General features: G+C 41.5%; 1 protein-coding gene across 1 annotated transcript in view; it reads left to right on the top strand.

The window, feature by feature from the left end:
* Positions 1-21351, top strand: part of LOC146822696 (uncharacterized) — a 94849-nt gene that overhangs the window by 19440 nt on the left and 54058 nt on the right. Inside the window, exons 3-4 of the mRNA XM_085606271.1 lie at positions 1780-1887; positions 3551-3883. Coding sequence (XP_085462397.1) covers positions 1780-1887; positions 3551-3883 — 441 coding nt within the window. The remainder of the gene's footprint in view (positions 1-1779; positions 1888-3550; positions 3884-21351) is intronic.

Raw genomic sequence — 21351 nt, 5'->3', positions numbered from 1 at the left:
CATACTTCTGTGTATGTGAAGAAACCCCACAACATGGCACCGCCAACATTTGGTCTGATTCTTATCTGCGAGACTTCTGAGTAGTGCTTGTGCTTGTCCACAAAGCCCTCACTTCTGTTTCCGGAGACGGTTGTGATGGTGTTGCCTCCAATATTGTGATATTTTATAGGTTTTTCAAGCTTGAATTTTAAAAGGTCTTTTCTCTTTCTTCTTAACCCGTTATTGCACTGCCACACATAGGCTGTTATTCCCTAACTATTGATCATGGCGGTTGTTATTGCGCCGCCTAACCGGGCAGCAGTCACGGCTTATTTGACTCAGCATGGAGTCCCTAATGCTGGTGTTGCGCTCATTTTTGTGGTGGAAGCAGATGCAGCTTACCGATTCGAGGTATTTTATTCTTGGGTCACCTTTCCAGCAGTCGATGGAACAGATAATTTGTTTTACGAATATACTGCCACGGCCCTTCCTCAGAATTATCGTCCTTATAGGTCTCTTGAAGTTCCGCTAATGGCTTGGCAACATCAAGTATGGTTTAATGGTGCCCTTCCTCACCCGAAAACACCGGTCAGTTTAGGCCCCTTGTTGATAGATGGGGCCATGTGGCTCGTTTTGGCTGGGTATGCCCTGCACCCGAATTATCTCACTGCTACAGTCGCAGAGCTCCGCATATTGCATACATCATTGATACGTATACATAGAGCTGTTATTCAGTTCATGTTGCACAACGTCCAGGTGGGACCACCTGGTGTGATCATCAGTCTCTTAATGATTAATTCTGTGATGGGCAAGCATCCACAAAACAAGGATGAACTTCCTTATTGGCTTGCTGGAAAGTTAGGACAACTCAAAGCTGTTTTTCCAAATACCACTCCTGTGGAGATACACAGGATATTGACCATGAGTCTGCCTAAAGGCCTGGTTCCTGAATTAGCTGATTGTAAAACTTGGGGTAGAGTGTTTGCAGCGGTGTATTTAATGTGTTTCGGCACTCCCTCAATGACCGTTCTCCCTTCCGTGATTAAACGTGTTCAGGATGAACATGGGGCCGAAGCTGCCCTGGAGTTGGGACTGAGACTGGTGGGAGTGTTCAATATTGTTTGTGATATGATCCTTGTTAATGTTAAGGGTGATGCTGACCCATAATTGTGTACTTTCGTGTGACATTTGTCAGCAAATCAAACTGTCTGCGGTCTCACGCACACCACAAACTCAGCTATGTATTTCCAATCAGCCATTTGGCTGTGTATATCTTGATCACTGCGGTCCATTCTCTTCTAATACTACATATAAATATATTTTTGTTGCAGTTGATTTGTGCACTAGATTCCTTTGGGTTTGGCCACAATGCACTGCTGACGATCGAAATGTCATTAGAGATTTACGTGTCTTTGTTGGGATTTTTGCCTGTGGCACCTTCCATTCAAACCAAGGTCCAGCGTTCACCTCTAAGGCGTACAAGGATGCGATGAAGTCAGTGGGGGTGTTGGTGCAGTTTTCGTCTCTATACAGACCTGAGGAAAATTCTGTAGTGAGCGAAAGAACTGTGACTTAAAGCAATCTTTGACAGCTAGGGTCTTAGGTAATGGCAGGAACTGGCTGGCCCATTTGTATGGAGTTCAACGTGCACTCAATAATCTCCCTAGAAGATATCTGGGTGGGCGAACCCTATACGAAATGCTCTTTGGCATTAAAATGTTTGTGCCAGACCTTGATGGTCTAGACATTGTGGCGGCTGTCACAACCTTTGATGTAGATAATCATTCTACTATGTTACAGGACCTACAAAAGACCAGTGACAGCTATGCAACTGAACATTTACCCTCTTCCAATGATGCAGCACTGCTGATTCCCGTTGTCGGCTGCCTTCCTAAGATTGGAGATCTGGTACGAGAAAAGCTGGAGAACAAAAAAGATTTTGGTCCATCTCATCATACACCGGTTCCAGTACTTGGATTGAAAGGTACTCGTACAGTCATTTTACCACCTTTATCTGGTTGCAAAGACAACAGATACATCTCAGTGGACTATGTCAAGCTACACGGTCTGGCCAATTCTGAATAGTGTAACACCTGCAGTTTCATGCAACGCTATCTCTTTGAATCTGATAACCTCATCCTCTTTGACCAATCGCCGTAGCGCTGAGGGTGAGATGGAAACTACTATTGACCTTTTGCCTGTTCTACCTCCAACATCTTCTAACGCAGAAATCGAGTATACTTACCCTGCGGATGAGTCTCAAAGTGGAGTGCCGAACAGTCCTCGACAACATCATGCTGGTGCAAGAGGTTATTTTGGGGACTTTGCCAGCTTCTCTTATGGCTTATCCTCCTCATCTTCCACTTTGACACTTCCACTGACAAAATTAAGTTTTTTCTTCTCTTGGTTCAAAAAGGCTTACCTTGTCCCCCCATGGACCTCCATCTGGTTGGTGCTTATCCTGATTTTCCTCTTCAGGCCCCTCATACATCGTCCTATATCATGAAACGTGATCAAACTCTTGTTAACATTTCAGCTTTCCAGGTTGTAGATGGCATCGTTTGAGATAAAGTAGCTTTCAAAATTCACGGCCCGACGGAAATCCTCAAGATACCATACGTGTTTCGCATCTCCTTAGGAGATGTGGTGACACAAGACATACATTCTGATGATTGGGATGTACAAGCAGTACAGTCATTGTTTTCTGATTTGAAGTATTATGCTGCTTTTGATGCTGAAGAATTAGATTTATATTTAAATTCTGCAAATTATGCTGATTTATTCTGTTATCAACACTATGGGCATCATTTCTTACACAAAACATGTTATGACCCGTTTTTAATTACACGCAATGGGAACATTGTCCAACTCCCGTACACGGGAGTTCTAAAACCCTTAGGGAAAAGTTCACCTATTTCACAGATTATAACACGTCCAATCCGGAATCCTATTTCTTTAAAATGCAATTATCATCTCAGTTCAAATTTATTCTGACCTACACTAAATGAATCTATTCCAATTCTTTTAGAACTGAATTGGCCACACAGGGTTATGATCACTGGAAAGATACCTTTGATGTAAAATCTATTTGGGGCACTTAGGCTTGGCAGGTTCAGGGAACTGAAGCTCTGCATCGTGCCTGCCTAATCCTGACTCAAATTTTATTTTTAAATGATACAGTGCACCAAACTATTTACTTTGGCTTGGCAACTGCCAAAAATTTGAATATCCCATCAATTCCTTCTTTAGCGGAGTATGAAAATTTGCGCACACAATCGATTTATACGATTGATGTACCTACAAGCTTTGTTTCGAAATGACACTTTCAATGTCTCTAAGGTTGACCGATCCAGATGGTTGGCAAACAAACTCAAATGCATGTCAACTGCGTTTTTATAATGTAACACCTGGTTTTACACAGACTAGACCGGATTCTTGTTATCCACATTCACATTCGATCATCACATATTCGGTGGGTAAATGTCACGGTTTCACCTCCCCACGGGACTTACAACAACAAAGGAATAGCGCAGGTGAGTCTTACCCAGCAAGTCCCTTTCTGTCTCCCCAGCCAGAAGAATACCGCATGTATGGAACCGGCCATCCGGAGGTGTTTACAGAGCACAGAGAAAGCAGCCTCTTTAACTGGGAGAGAGAACCGGAAGACACACGACGTCAGTATGACATCGCCTGCAGCTGGCGATATGAGGACGTCCCGCCTGATGACGAGGAAGAAGCCGGAGGTAGGAGAATCCAGTGGAGACCCGAGGAGCCGAGAGAGCAGAGGACAGAGAGAGAACGCAACAGAAGCTCGTGGACAAGATTCCCCGTGAAAGTGGTGCCAACGGCAGAGCCAGGAGGCCTCCGAGAAGGCGCTGTGCCTGGAGGAGCGTGGCTTCAGCAGGTACGGGACCGGGTCGCGGGGTGGGTAGGGAGGAAGCTTGTGGAATAAGGAACTCCCGATATCCCGTTACTGGCCCTTTAACCCCCTCACTGAATCACTCGTTAGCTGTGTGAGCTCACACCGGTGGTCCCTCACTCCTTTTCCCTTCACTAGCAAAGCGTAATGTGTCTCACAGCATCTCTATCTCTGTTTCCCTATATCGCCTCACAAGACCATCGGGAGAGGACGGCCATTTGAGAGTGGAGAGCCGATAAGGGAGGCCGAACAGACATTACCAGAGACACAGAGAGGAGACAGGACAAATTATACCGACATTGTTTCCACTCGCCAATGCGTTCCTTGCTTACACCCAGGAGGATAAGAGGCATTATCCAACAATAACAGACTGGTGCATGATACAAAGAGTATAAAGAACAATAAAAACACGCTAAAGCATCCATTTTGTGTCCTTCACTCATTGCCCATCCTTACAGTAAATTATGCCAACAATGGTTGGAACACTCCACTTTGTAATCTGTAAAACAACACTTGTCACTCTTGTTGAGCGACATTAATTTGTCTGATTTTATCTTAGGTCCTAGAATTCCTAGAACAAAGAGATTTCTCTATGCAGCTTACAATGAAGTTTTGAAACTTTCGCAGATTGAGGCAGTGATTCGTCTGCGCCAAATTGACTAAGCGAATTTGGAACAAGTCCTTGCAGTGGTCGACAATATCATCAATACACTGTCTTCACACATTTCTACCTTGGATAATATTGTTTCATCTGTTATTGATATTGTTCAGAATGATTTATCTGTGTTATATCATGGTCAAAATCAATTACGATCAGTTATGCAGTTTGCATGGACGTACAGACTCTCAAAATGGGAAAGTCCCTTGGGATTATTTGAATGCTTCTGCTTTGTTTTTACCATTTAATCTAACTGATAAACAGAGATTTATGTCCATGAAAGATGCTACATAAACTCTATTACACATTGAACGATTAGATCCCTTGTCATTTTCTGTGTCAGAGACAGAGTCAGCTGTTTGGTTAAATCATGGGGTTATCTCTCTCCCATTCTCACTGTTTCAATTTAAATCATGTATGAAACATTTTCTGATAGGTCGCTTTGAACCCCTGGGTAGTACATTTCTCCATGAATTATGGTCCCTACCTTTCACTTATAGATGTCAACGGGAGGATAAGGAAGTTTTCCTAACAGGGGAGGACTGCGATTCCACAGCAGGACATTCCCTGGTTTGTATACATGTTAAGTTGCGCAGCGCTTGTAATGTATCTGCGCCTAATCTTGCTTGTTTTTCTAAAGGGACTCCCATCCCAGCAATAATTCCTGCTTTTACCTTGCTTGCTAATGGCAGTTATCTTATTTTGAACAACCACGACTGCTGTGGTTTACGGGCAAGAATCCCGTATTTAGTAACAGTTTCACAATGTTGTAACAATGTGCTTTTTCTGCCCCCGCGTGGGAAAGTAGAAAGTTCCATTTGGCCTTCCATTCCAACTTTGAACACAGATTTCAACAAATTAGGCAACTCAAAGTGCTATTGTTTCAACAAGAAGTGGCTCTCACTTCAGTCCGAGAGACCTCCAAGTTGCAGGTGGCTAGAACACCTAGCAAGATTCAGTCCCTTCTGAATACGAACCTCCCACTTCACTTTGGGGAGCTTCTACTTCAAATATTTAATGCATATGACACCAAAGACCTTGCTCATTTTTTTTAAACATGTGGGTCCGGCCTTGTGACTTCGTTTCAGATGATATTTGGTGTAATACCGGTTTTTATCCATTCTATTTTTTCTAGCGTCTTTGGAGGGTTCCCTGTGTTACTGCTGCTAGCTGGTGGAATCCTGATTCTTCTGTTCCTGCTACGCAATGGCTGCTCATCTTGTGGTAATGCACAGACCAGGCCAATTGCAACTGTACCGTGACCTAATGCAACAACCTTTTGGATGCTTGCCATTAGCAACGCTTAGCGTGAGTTATGGACAAACTTTTGGCCCTTGTCTACTTCACTTGCGTGCAACCTGTGTTCTACTGTCAGCAATGCCCCTTCTATTGGGCTTTGGATTTATGCCTCACCAATACGTCATGTTCAGACTCAGATTATGACCAGTTAATGGGACCTTGGTGGCCCATGAGCAAACCTGTTTTGGGAATGGCCGTATGGCGCGTGCGACTGCACTTGGAGTCTTGGCTGAATGGGATATCTGTGCAGCTGCGCAGAACCTCTTGCGACGGAGTTTCAGCGAGTATCACACAAGTTGCCCGGATATGCTACTGGAAGCATTGGAATACGAGGAGCATGTCTGTTCCTTCTAACTGCTTGATTGGATGGCATCTCTTTTTTCTACTAACGATAGGGATGACATTTTGGAACAAATTGCATTCTTAAGTTCACGTACTTTGATGGATTTTCCACCTCGTTCTTAATAACGTTTTCCCTGAAACAACAAAATTTTAAACAACAAAATTTTTTTTTTTTTATCTTTCCAATTTGGTTTTTTCAAACGCTTCTGAAATCTGCTTAATTTTGAACTCTGTTTTTGTCTTTTGTCTATATACTATGACCTTACCAGGGGGAGGGTGTTATAAGGCCATTAGAGTCATTGTCGACATTGCTAAGTTAGCCTGAGCTCTGCTGTAATGATGCTGCTTTTGCACACGTTACTACATGATTTTATTTTGCTAGACTCTGTTTGTGCCTTTCAGATGAGAACTGTCTGCTTTCTACATTCTCTGCTTGTTCCTGGAGTTTAGTCTGAATACGATGTGCAAGGTCAATAAACAATGCCCCCTTGTTATTCTTCTCCGGTCAGTCCCTAGCACCTAGACAAAACATGCTAAACACAGCTGTACTGCTGGAAACTCGTGCTATGATATTACGGGGGTGCATGTTGTTCAAACACACACTTGGAGAGAGACCTTTCCAGGGAGAAGAACTATTCTGTTTCTCTTGTGTAAAACTTCCATCTAGGCACTAAGGTATGGGGTCTGCTGACAAAGCCCAGAGATCTTCCTTTATATATTATAAAATTCACCTTACCAAGGGATGGTGGTTAGGCCTTGTAGTTCTTTTTCCACTGTCTGTATATGATGACATCCCCCTTTATATTCTATGAAATTGTAACAATGATAATTGTTCTGAGTTTATGCATTTTGCTGCTGGTAGTGGCTCGTATACTACATTATAGAGCACAATAGTTAAAATAAACATATTGAACTATTACAGTGACTCTGTCAAATCTTGTTGTGGACAAGTACGAGTGAGTGAGCAAAAGGGCATGTCTTGCTACTGCGATTCCTGAGAAAGTTGGCAGTGTTGTGTTCTGGGTTGTCTAATCATTTGTAGCTCCGTGAATATGTAGGAGAACGAATGAGACACTATAGCTAGTCTGTTTTGGGATTTTGGGTACTAAGGTGGTAGGAAGGTACAAGCCCTATACACCGAGGTCCTGTTTTCCTGCACATAGTTCTGTGTAGGTGCAGAATTCCTGCAACACCGCTGCCAAGCTGATGTCAGGTTACTACAGGACAGCAGCCCGTCTTGCAAAGGAAGGCACATATGATGCGCCCTTTGAGACCATAAAGTCCCTCTTTGTGACCCTGTGGGTCTTTACTGATTTCTTTGTTGAAGCACCAAATTCACCGCCTAGAGCCAAGGACTGTATTTGGCACCACTTGGCAGCCCAGGTGCTTGTAGCAGGATGCAGGCGAAGTCTTTGATGTCCCTGAGACTTCAGAAACAGGAGGCAAGCTCAGTCAAACCCTTGGAGAACCTTAGCAAGCAGTATGTAAAGAGTGAAGTGCAGTCCTCTCACTCCCAGGCTAGAAGTAGCAGGCAGCAAAACAACACAGCAAAGCAAGCAGCAAAGTGACAGTCCCTTTTGTCAGTACAACAGCTCTTCTTCCTGGCAGAATGTCCTCAGTCCAAAGGTGTTCTGAGTATATAGTGTCAGAGATTCAGTGTTTATACCCATTTTAGTCTTTGAATTAGGGAGACTTTAAAGAAAGGTCTTTGTAGTGCACAAGACCATGCTCTTCCTGGCCCTGGCTCCAGACACACTAAAGGGGGACAGGCACAGCCCTATTCAGGTGCAAGTTTAAATTTGTCCCACCACTCTAGCTCAGCTTATTAGCCTAGAGATGGGCCATTAGGATATGCAGGGCCCACCACAGCTCTCTTTGTGTGTGACTGTCTAGAGTGAATTCACAGAGCTTAGCTGTCACCCTGACCCAGACAGCATTCTATGGACACACAGAGGCACAGAATGGTTAAAGTAAAAAAATGCCAACTTTCAAGAAGTGGCATTTTTATGACCTGCAATTTCATACCCAACTTCTTTAAAATCTGTGTTTTAAAATTGTGAGTCCAGAGATGCCAAACTCCAATATTTCTATCTGCTCCCAAATGGAAGTTACACTTGTAAACTTTTATAAGGCAGCTCCAATGCTAACCTTAGGGAGAGATAGGCCTTGCTGTAGTAAACAACTAATTGAGCAGTTTTTCACTACCAGGACATGTAAAGCTCAAAAGGACATGTCCTACCTTTCAAATAAACTGCTCCTTGCACCTTGGGCTACTTAGGGCCTACCTTAGGGATGCCTAACATATAATAAAAGAAAGGGACACTGCACCCACATGCTCTGCATTGGTAGGCCTGAGGCATGTAAGTGGCACAATCGGTGCTGCAGGCCCACTAGTTGAATTTGATTTACAGGCCCAGGGCACCAGTAGTGCACTGTACTAGGGACTTAGTAAATCAAATATGCCAATCATGGAGAAACAAAATACCATTTTTAGAGGAGATGGTGTTGCAGCGTGGAACATCAAATTCCCCCTTCGTCACAGACCAAATACCTCAACATCAAATTCACTCATATACATTCATTGGTGGGGCCCATAACACCAATACTTGCACTCCGTTGATCTGCTTTCCTAGGGAAATAAGCTTCCAAACGCTGACATGAAAGGAATACCTTTACCTTACCCTAAATACATTGACTTCAACTCTAAGATATCCCTCTCATAAGGAGATGGATCATTTAGTTGTTATCTATGATTTTAGTGACTAAACTCATCTATCTACTCTTTAAATCCTAAACTAAATTCTCTTCTTCAAATAATCGACACAACACATTTGTCAATTAATCAAGTATTCTTTATCTAAGAAATATTGCAAGAAACGTTAGAAATCATCATCAGCATTTCAGAGCATCATATTTACCTATTCTGGCTAAAAGTAGTCCTCTAAGTCAGTCAGGTCAGGGAAGAATTTTATTCAGCAAAGTTAGGCCGCAATTCAGTCTCTCAAAGATTCAGGATAACAGCTGTCCAGCAGTGTCACCGTCCTTTCCGTCAGCATAACGTCAGGAAATCGAGTTCGTCAAGAAGAGCGTTAGTATTAGCTAAATTCCCTACCTACTTTTATAATGAAAATAATGTCAAAAAGTATCAAGATTGGGGTTTAGAAAGTCCTGATTGGTCGACTTGGGGTTGTGAGGTGAAGTTCTCAGTGTGTCCAAGCGATGAACTCATCGTACTTGCTGGTTTCCGATTTTTAAATCAAGCATTGTCTTTGGTATTGGCTACGTTCTCGAAGCGTCCTTGAAGGGTACATGTTCTCCTGGGGTCAGGTCCAGGCCACTGCTGTTAGCGGTGACGCATGCGCACATCACCCAGAACCCCGTGTTGTCAGGGTAGTCACGTTCAACGTCTCGTTCAGCCATCTTGTTTAGGCCGAAATGGTCAACTTAAGCAAAAGAAACACAAAAACGTAATTAAAACATAGAAATGGCTAATAAAATGTTATCCCCTTGCTAATACCCATATGTGTGTGTATTTATCTAGCAGAAGCAACACTCACGGAATAAAGCACAAATCACAAATACATCCCCAATGCAACATATAACATGCATTATTCTAATTTTCTACTTTTAGTAAGCATTCTCAAGTTAGTTTACAATTAGTATAGCCATGCAAAGTGCATGATCCCACATGTAATTCTTTTGTTAGTATGATTGATAAATGTTTCACTGCAAACCAATTAATATGATTACTATTAGTTAATTATTCAGATCAATATAAACATGCAGAATGGGGGGGGTATACAAAACTTTGTACTACCCGCTCCAGCAATCCCCCCTTTGGTGATTATATCACCACACTAACCAAAAAATGTTGTATCTCCTTTTACAGAAATTTAAATTGATTTTTGTTTCGTTCATATTTCAGTTTCCCCTGTTTCTTCTCTTTTTGCTGTTTTATACATGCTATCCTTTAACTCTTCTAGTTCTATTTCTTCAAATTCTCTTGCTTGTTTCTTATCCCTTCTCCTTAACTTTTCTCTTTTTATTCTTTTCTGGTTTTTATTCTTTCTACAACAAATACAACCTAATCTAATTATTAATACTAAGATAATCACACATGTTAATGGAAATAATATCTTACCTATAAATGTACTACCTAATTTTACTACAAAGTCTTTAATAGCTGATATTTTCTTACCAATCTTCTCCCAGACACCTTCAACCTCCAGTGGTACAATTTCGTCATGCAATTCTGTAATATTCTTAATATAAATGTTCAAATCTCTACTTTTGTCAGGAATGTAAGTACAACAATGTTGAACTTTCAGCATTCCACAGACTCCACCCTCTTTTGCCAATAAAATATCAAGGGCAAGTCGATTTTGCATTACCATAGCACGCATGGCAACCATTTCAGTATTCACCAATAAGAATCCTCCAGCGGTGCTTGTTGACAAGCGATCCACTACTGTTGAAAGTTTTTTTAATATTGTTTGCATTCAGAGATATTCCCACTGCGGGTATCAGTGCTCCAAAAATGTCACCCACAATTTCAGTCCAAGATTCTCTCTTACTACGTGCTAAATAACTACCTAAACCATGTACACCATCTTCTCCTCTATCCATGTGAAAAATCTTTGGAAAAACCAGGCCAACATAACATGTGCCATACCAATGGTCTGGCAAACGATAATATGCCCTGTTCCCACAAATGAAATACAGTCCTGGAAAGACTGGATCTCTTCCACCTTTAAATCCCCATCCTCCCATGATTCGGTATGTATCATGGCACTCACTATTCCCTACAAAATAATTGTCATACGCTGTCTGATTTCTTCTTATACACAATTTTCCTTTCTGAGGCCAATCTAAAGCCATAGTTGGACTTGTTTCCCCCTCTCAAGTGCTTCTCCGTTTCTATATCCCAAACTGTTTTCTCCACTTACCCTTCTGAAGCCTTTCTTTGCATTTTCAATCTTCTTTCTTCAACCATATCTAAAAATGTCTTCTCTTCTTTCTTTAAACTGCAAGTCAAGTTATTTCTAAATATATATTCTAATGTTAGTTCTTTAGTCTCTAAGAAAAATTCACCTAATACCTTTGCAGGTTTTACCTTGTTTAGTTTGTTAATGGCTGGTACTTGTGAAAATATAGTATCTACATCTGAAAAATAATACTCTAATTTACCTGTTTGATAAAATAAACTAGCTATTACACCACATGTTATTCCATATGTTACAGGAAGGAGATGATAAGTCACTCCTTCCGATACAGATGCAGGTAATTGCATACAAACGTAGCAATCCCTTACGTCCATTGTTTTTACATATTCATACAACAATTTTGAAAACACATTGTTAGAAAAATCTGTTATTGACCTATCTTTATGTAAATAGTTTTTGTCTATTCTAGTTGGAACTACCTTTTGAACTTTCCCTATATTAGTTATGTTATCACTATGTCCTTCTAATGTATCTACAGTAACTTTAAATGAAATTAATAGAGCAAGAATACTCCAAAGAAGCATTAATAATCCTGTACAACAACACATTTTGCACCATCTTCTAAGGAAGGTACATCTACTTTTGCTACTTTCTACGTTTGCCATCTTTGTAAACTGAGCCGTGTCTTTTGACTTAGCCTCTTCTACTTCACAACTAGTTTCTAACCCAAGGCTTCTAAGCACCTACGTGGTTCTATCAGTTTTTGTCTTTTATCCAATTTTTTATTGTCTTCCCATCAGTAATTTTCTTATCTCACTCAGTTTGGCATCTCATCTTCTTTCACTTTCCCTTCGTTTTCAACATTCATGTTGTCCTGAACATCCGCTTCTTCTCCAATATCGGACAAGATAACTCTCAGGATTTCCGATTCTTCGTCTTCCTCAACCACTTCTGGTACAACCACCTCTGGATTTCCTTGGCTATCCGCCTCTTCTTTCACTTCAGGCAGGGCCACATAGGTCCATTCCAGTGATTTATACTTCTGGTTAGGTTTTCTTGTTCTTTTGTTTTCTTTGACTACTGTTTGTTCTTCTTCTTTCGATTTCTCCTGACTCGTTACTTCATTCACCTGCTCGGCTCTTGGCGAATTTTCAGGGGTAGTCAGTATCTCAGTCTCTTTATTTTGTTTGGCCACACCTCGCCCTTTGCCGCTCTTTTCAATTTACTCCCTTTATCATTCTTTTCAGTTCTCCAAGCTCTCTTTCTCAGAACTCGGCCTTCCGGTATTTCATCTTCGCTTTCCTCAGACTCTGTTTCAACTTGCTTTTTACCTTCAACGATTTCTTTTTCCACCTCTTCTTTTGTTTTCTCTACTTCTGTCCCTCCTCGAATCTCCGACACGCAATCTTCCTGCTGACTACTTGTCCCTGCTTCTAACTGGATGTTGGAATTCCCTACACCTCCTCGGGGGTCTTCCGCAATAATATTTCCCTCTCTCTCTGTATCTGGCACCTGTCCATCTAAAAGTGTTGTTTCAGGTGGAATTTCTCTCAATCTTTCATCTGGCACTTCCTTCTCATGGATTCCTTCATTTGTCTCTCCACTGTCCTTTTCTTTGTTCTTTCCTTGTTCTTTCTTGGAAGAGTGTGCTCTTTGTTCTGTCTCTGAGTCTGAACTGGCATCAGAAATCTGTAGCCTTCTCCTCAGGGAATTACTTTTGGGGACCAAAAATAACCCTTTCAGGGTTTTCTCTTTCTTTGTCTTTTGGCTCTCCGTCATCCGACTCAGTACTGGATGCTGATTCATCAAAATACTCCTTTTCTTTACTGTCAACTGGATTTGGAATTCTCAAAGTATGACTTGCATGGATCCAATTCTTCAAACCAGCACACTTCACATCTGTTGTTGTTGTCAAGATTACTTGCCTTGGTTTTCCCCACATGGGAACCAAACAGTTTCTTCTTCTGTGTACTTTTATCCTTACCCAGTCCCCTGGGCTTAGGTCTTTTCAAGAGTGGTGGCATCTGCTCCAACCTGATGAAGCACAGAATGAACTGTGTCAGCCAGGCTTTTACAGTATTCCAACACCATGTCATCAGTTATTGTCATCAGCTTGTTGACTGGTATAAACACATGTCTCATGGCGCGTCCGATGAGGATCGTATGCGGGCTCAAACCAGTAGTTCTGTCTGGAATTGATCTAAAAGTCATGAGTACCAGAGGCAAGACATCGGGCCATTTCATACCTGTGGCTAAACACATTTTCCCTATTCTGTTTTTGATAGTACCATTCATTTGTTCTACTACACCAGAAGCCTCTGGTCGGTAGGCACAATGCAGTTTTTGTCGTACATTCAATGCTTCACAAATCAGTTTTATGATTTCATTATGAAAATGTCCCCCTCTGTCTGATTCAATCGTTACTGGGAACCCAAATCTGGGGATGAATTCTCTCAACAGTAATTGTGCCACTGTCATTCCATCATTTCTTCTTGTTGGGAACGCCTCTACCCACCTAGAGAATAGGCACACCAAAACGTACCTCAACCTGTTACAAGGAGGCATCTCAATGAAATCTACTTGCATTCTGGTGAAAGGCCCTCCCTCTCGACCTATTGTTCCTAGACTCACTACTGTCTTTCTTCCTGGATTGTATTGCTGACAAATTAGACATCTTTGGCAAATACTTTCTGCTACAAGTCTGAACTTGGCATTATACCAAGTTTGTTTAAAGGACCTAATCATGGCGTCTCTCCCTATATGTGCCTGTCTATGATACATCCGTACCACGGCAGACATCATGCTATCAGGCATAACTGGTCTTCCATCTCGATAGACCCACACATGATCCTTTTCTCTTGGGGCACATCCTGCTTTTACCCACTGTTTTACTTCTTCCTTTCCTGCTTCTTCCTGCAATTGTCTAACCTCTTCCCATGTTCCCACAGTGTTAGTAAACATTGGGAAACAAGAAATCAACTCCTTTTCCTTTGCCCGATTGATTGAATTCTGATCTCGTGCACAATATTGTGCCATATCATTGGCAAATTTGTTTCCAGTGGCAATATAATCACCACTGCGACTATGAGCAGCACATTTTACCACAGCCAATTGCCTAGGCAGCTGTATTGCCTCAAGCAACTTTCCAACCACTTTAGCATTCTTAATGGGAGTTCCACTTGAGGTCAGGAAACCTCTTTCCAGCCAAATTTGGCCAAAATCACGGACCACCCCGTAGCCATACTGGCTATCAGTTATTACAGTCACTCTCACACTTTTCCCAATCTTACATGCTCTGGTCAGGGCAACAAGTTGCTACTTGGGCCGACCTTACTCCTTTCAAATAGGATGCTTCCATCACTGCTGCAACTGTACATACCGCATATGCTGCATTCAGCACTCCATCATTTGTTCTTAAACAAGATCCATCAACAAACATGACATAATCACTTTCTGGCAAGGGTTCATCTTTTATGTCAGGTCTTGGTTTTGTACAGAAATCAAGTACATCCAAACAATCATGATCTGCTTCCTCTCTTACCTCCACATGCTCTACATCAGGCGACAATGTTGAAGGATTCACATTCACACATCTCACAAGACTCACATTTGTTGCACCCAAGATGACCTTTTCATACTTAGTCAGTCGGCTGTGCGTCATATACTAAGTACGACTCCTTGTTAAAAGAATCGCCACATCATGAGGCACAAACACCTTCACAAGGTTTCCCATCACAATTCCCTCACTCTGTTCCAAACTTCGACATGTAGCAGCTACTGCTTTCAAACACCCAGGAAGGGCTACAGCTACTGGGTCCAATATGGATGAAAAATACGCAATTGGTTTCCTCAGTTTTCCATGCTTCTGTACTAGAACAGAGGGTGCACATCCATTTCTCTCACTGCAATACAACTCAAATTCCTTGTCATAGTCAGGCATTCCTAATGCAGGCGCTTCACACAATCCTTCTCTCAATTTCTTGAATGCTGCCAACTCCTCTTTGTTCAAATCAATTGGATCTCTCACATCACTTCTTGTCAATCGTACCAAAGGTTTTGCAATCAATGAAAACTGTCCTATCCACTGACGACAATATCCAACCATTCCCAGAAACATTCTCACTTCTCTTTGGGTCATTGGTGGACTCATTCTTTTGATGATCCTGATTCTGTCTATGGTTATTTTCCTGTGTCCTTTCTCAATGCTGTGTCCTAAATATCGGACATCTTTCTTACAAAATTGTGATTCAGCAAGGCCACTGTGTCTACCTCACAAGCTTCACGAGCTTTCGATGCCACAAGCAGGTCATCGATATATTGGACTAGTACTGAGTTTTCAGGCATTTCTAGACTTTCCAAAGACCTTTTCAATAGCTGATTAAATATTGAGGGGCTTTCTGTATACCCCTGTGGAATTCGGCACCACACCAAAATACGTTCACCGAACCGAAATGCAAAAATTTGCTGACTGTCATGGTGCAATGGGATGGAAAAGAAAGCATGGCACAGATCAATCACTGTGTACCATTCTGCGTCGTGAGGGATCTGATATAAAATCACAGCTGGATTTGGTACAATGGGACAACATGGTACAACAATTTTGTTTATTTTTCTCAGATCTTGCACTATCCTGAACTTCCCACTAGGCTTTGTCAGTCCCATTATTGGTGAATTACATGGGCTACTCATTATTTCTCTCAAAATTCCTTGTTTTATCATTTTCTCAATCACAGGAGTAACTCCTTCAATTATTTCGGGTGTTAACTTATATTGTGGGACATTTAGGTTACATACTCCTTCTTTTACAGTTATTTTTACTGGATCTGCATTTCTCATCAATTCTACATCTTCTCCTGTGAAGTCCCAAACTTCTGCTTTTACTGATTGTTTTAATTCTTTTGGTAATTTGTCATGGTTGATTACAGCATAGGTTCCTGTAACCTCTTTCTCTCTGTTTGCCATCGTCATTTTGTACAGCATGTCATCATCTGGAGTTTCAAAGGCTATTCCATCTGGAGTACAAAATATAGTGCAATTCATCTTGCACAATAAATCTCTACCTAACAAATTCACAGGACTGGTATCGCACACTACGAATCTGTGCATTTCAGAAAATTTCCCTATACTAACTTTCACTGGTTCTGCAAGGTAAGTTTTAATCTGTCTGTTGGAGACACCAACTACTTGGATCGTTTCATCCGAGAGAGGAAGGTTCTTAACATCAGCTGATCTAACAGTTGATTGAGTAGCACCAGTATCAACTAGGAAAGTAATATTTTCATTATTAACTTTTCCATCTACAAATGGGCCTGTCTGGTCTACTTCTAGAGTTGTGCCAAGTACGCACTCTTCTTCCTCCCTTCAGCACCGTCCATAACCCTCTTCTAAATCGCTTTCATCGCGTTGCAGCCAATACTGCGAAGCAGCGCTAGCGTGTTGCGGCTTATTTACCTGTTCTTCGTTGTGGAATCCATTCTCCTTACTATACTTCTGGCAATTTTTGTTCTGTGGAAAAGGTGGTTTTGGCACCTGGTTCTGTTGTGCTACACCCTGCTGTTGTCGTTGCTGTTGACCACTCACCTCATTCTGCACCTGTGGATTCAATGATGGATTTTCATCGTTAGTACTTGGTGGAAATTTACACTCGGATTTCCAATGCCCTATCCTACCGCAATTATGACACGGAAATTTCTTTTTGGCTTCCTCAATATTCCCTTTATTTTTCCCAGGATTCAATTTTTGTTTCGACCCAGCTTGTTCCGCTAATTGTGCTTCCCGTCCCTCTGCTGCTTTTACCTGTGCCCACATAGCCTTCTCTTTCAGTTTTCTCTGTTTTGCCTCAATTTCACCACTGAAATATTTAGCATGTCTTAATACTTCGTCTATTTTCTTATTTTGCCAATCTACCGTATGCTGCTTTATCATTTCACTAATTTCTGGACGAAGACCATATACAAACCTATATACGAAATGACTCAAATCCTTGTCACTCAAATTTTCATCTCCACTGAATTGTTTAAAGGCTAAAATTAACCTCTCATAATAGGCATGTACTGATTCTTTGCTTTCCTGATGTGTTCTGTCAATTGTCACCCAATCTGTCTCTTTAGGGGGTACCTTGTTCTTCAAGAATGCCATAACCTGTTCATATTTCTTCATTACCTCGGGGTCTGGAGCTCCTGTCTTTGGATCCCTTGGGTATTCCTGTGTCGGACAATCTATTACTATTTTACATTCTGTCCAGAGATCTGCTGGTACTATTATGTCAAACAAGCTATTCAGATCAATCCACAATACTTTGGATAGTTTCACAAATCTGTCCACCTGTCTATACCACTCAACGGGTTTTTCACGCAGTCGAGGGAAGTCATTCGCAAATGACAAAATATCCTGTCTAGTCCATGGGACATGTACATATCCTCCTCCCGGAGTCTCTCTCATAGGGCATTCTGTCACAACCTTCTCTTTTTCTCTCACAGGATAAGCTGAAAATGTTTTGTCTGAAACTTCGTCTTGTTTGCGATACCATCTGCTTTTCCATTTGTCCACATCTCCCCATTTTCTGAACAAAATAATTATTTCCTTAATCTGACCTATTCGTCCTGTTGTATTCATATTTTCAATGTCTTTTTCAGTGAAATCTACTCGATAGGGTTTCTGTAGTGCTTTTACTTTTTCCATATCAATACCCATTTCATTTGCCACTTCTTCTAATCTTTCATGAAGACTCTTCGCTCTCCATGTTATGCTTTTACACAGAAATAACAACTCCTCATCATTGTACGTTTTTAACTTTTCTGTCGGGATAGTTCCTACTATTAATTCTTCCAGTACCATTCGTAATTTTGCCACATCTATTGACTGGGATTCCTTGTCTTTCTTTTGCAAGCTTCTCAACCATTCACTCAACTCCTCTGTAGATGGTCCAACTGGCTTTTCTACATTTCCTTGTCCAAAATCTTTTTGAGTTTCTGACATTGTCTCTATCATTGTCATACGCTTTTCTGCACAGTTTTGACCTACAAACGGATTATTTGAAAAATTCGGTTCAATCATACTCATTGTCTGTCTCCATGGATTCTCCCTTTGACTCATTCTTGGTAGTTCAACCGGTTTACTACCTTTATAAGGGACCGTCAAACAATGTTCGCTATCTTTCTGCTTATCAAAAATAGGCATTACTGGACCTATCGTTACTGGAACGGTTACCGCTTCCAGATTCTTAGTCAATTCTCTTATTTTCTTGGTTAATTCTAGGGTCGTTTTTGCTAGTTCTGCTGAATTTTCTCCATCTAATATTCCTCCAGACTTCTTTTCTACCTCTCTAATGGAATTGTTTCTTCCCAAATCTTGGAACTCTGGTTCCGATTTTATAATTCGTACTGTCTCTTTCATTGGGGCACTTGGAGTTAATATTTCTGGTTCTGGTCGATATGGAGGTGGATTCTTATAAAACATATCATCAAGAACATCATCCTCTGACTCATTCATTCCATACCTTCTCGATTCCACATTATGCCTCTTTTCTACACACTTTCGTCCTTCATTCTCTCCTGCAGTTCTTACGGGAAACAAACCCTCAGTCATACTCGCATTCCGCCACTTTCTCATTCGATCATCATGCGTCTCATGTCCGTATGATCTGCCAAACAGGTACCTATATCCTCTACCATTTCTCTGTCTTTCTCGGTCATGCATTTCATCTTCCCACTCAAAGCCTCGAATTGAGTCGGTCTAGGTCTCGGTTCTAAATTCATCATTTTCTCTCTCAAATTTTTCAAAACAGCCAAATTAAATGAACCATGCTCTGGAAAAGCCAACACTCCGTCCTTCTCGATATATTTTACCCAGTTATCTAAGCAAATACAGGTGTGATATCCATATTTCGCAACCATGAAGGATGCTGGGGTTTTCGGTGTAGGAAGTAACTGTCCTTCCCTAGTTAAAATCGGTTTGTCCTTCTTAAACCACTTCTTAATTCTACCAAACCATGACTTTTTCTCCTTTTCTGGTGGATCGTAATACATTTTCCCTTCTTTCGTGTTTCACTAGTCTCCTTTTCAACTGTACCGCTTTTCTGTCCAATCGTAGCGCGACTCACACTAACGCACCAATCCGGAGCGTCTACGTCCCTGTCACAATTCTCAAATCCCAGCGCGACTCACACTAACGCACCAATAGGGAGCGCTTAAGTCACCCTATATTTCTCCACTCCTAGCGCAGTGCACACTGACGCACCAATCCATAGCGTTCTACAGTTCTGACCGACTGTCCAATCCCAGCGCGGTCGTACTGACGTCAGCAGCCGCTGCGGCAGCTCCTGCTTCTAACTACCCCTCCTTCACAAAACCACTCGGTACATATTGTTTCAATTTCTACAATTCTGTTAGTAACAACATAAAAAGGCCACCATTGTCCGCTTCGCTAACCAAGGAATAGAAATAGACCTTTCTCACGAGAATTCCGTCTCTCCAGAGAGCAGCGCTTACCTCTGCCCTACTACGGAATCGTTACTTCTGTTGATAAAGTAGCACATCCCTCTACTTCAGCCTTCTAACAAGCATTAGCTAACCGTTTCTTCAGAATTAAGACACATAGTTGGAGACCCAATGCTCCTGAGAAATAAAACTAGAGTTTCACAATTAACCCGAATGCCTTTTCATTCACGCACTTTCACACAAGAAAAGGTAGTACATTCACACAGAATCCTGTCTTTCCCGAGAACAGCGAACAGTCTGTTCTACTACAGAATTATAACATACGTTAACAAAGCAGCGCTTCCCTCTCCTTTGTCCTTCTAACAAGCTCAGAGCGTACCTATTACCTTTCCAGTGATAAGCGTTATCGGAATGCCATTTGGATCCCTGGTACCTAAGACCAGAATTTCACAGGTAACCTTCGCTATCATACACACTTCTCTCACACAGAAAAATGTCTATAATTGCAACACACGGCGATGTCACCAAATCGAACCCAGACAATGCGTCGTGCAACTTCAATCGTCACACGTTTTCTCCTGTGTACCTACAGGAGAACAACAATTCCGTCTTTCCCGAGAACAGCGCTTACCTCTGCTCTACTATGGAACCGTTACAAACTTCCGACTTCCTACATCCCAGAAGCCGTGCAAACAACATAAAACTCAACGCAACTCGACATAGAGTGTTAGTACATAAACCAATATCAATAATCAATAAGCTATTTACAAGCAATAATCACCAAACCAAAATATTAAAAACCATAACTCTGTTACCAGAAAAACTGTTGCAGCGTGGAACATCAAATTCCCCCTTCGTCACAGACCAAATACCTCAACATCAAATTCACTCATATAGATTCATTGGTGGGGCCCATAACACCAATACTTACACTCCGTTGATCTGCTTTCCTAGGGAAATAAGCTTCCAAACGCTGACATGAAAGGAATACCTTTACCTTACACTAAATACATTGACTTCAACTCTAAGATATCCCTCTCATAAGGAGATGGATCACTTAGTTGTTATCTATGATTTTAGTGACTAAACTCATCTATCTACTCTTTAAATCCTAAACTAAATTCTCTTCTTCAAATAATCGACACAACACATTTGTCAATTAATCAAGTATTCTTTATCTAAGAAATATTGCAAGAAACGTTAGAAATCATCATCAGCATTTTAGAGCATCATATTTACCTACTCTGGCTAAAAGTCGTCCTCTAAGTCAGTCAGGTAAGGGCAGAATTTTATTCAGCAAAGTTAGGCCGCAATTCAGTCTCTCAAAGATTCAGGATAAGAGCTGTCCAGCAGTGTCACCATCCTCTCCTTCAGCATAACGTCAGGAAATCGAGTTCGTCAAGAAGAGCGTTAGTATTAGCTCAATTCCCTACCTACTTTTATAATGAAAATAATGTCAAAAAGTATCAAGATCGGGGTTTAGAAAGTCCTGATTGGTCGACTTGGGGTTGTGAGGTCAAGTTCTCAGGGTGTCCAAGCGATGAACTCATCGTACTTGCTGATTCCGGTTTTTAAATCAAGCATTGTCTTTGGTATGGGCTATGTTCCCGGAGCGTCCTTGAAGGGTACATGTTCTCCTGGGGTCAGGTCTAGGCCACTGCTGCTAGCGGTGACGCATGTGCACTTCACTCAGAACCCCGTGTTGTCAGGGCAGTCTCGTTCAGCCATCTTGTTTAGGCCGAAATGGTCAACTTAAGCAAAAGAAACACAAAA

This window comes from Triturus cristatus, chromosome 5_2 (genome assembly GCF_964204655.1).
Source record: "Triturus cristatus chromosome 5_2, aTriCri1.1, whole genome shotgun sequence".
NCBI lineage: Eukaryota > Metazoa > Chordata > Amphibia > Caudata > Salamandridae > Triturus > Triturus cristatus.
The sequence above is the reverse complement of the archived record's forward strand: the minus strand, read 5'-3'. Positions and strand labels throughout refer to the sequence as shown.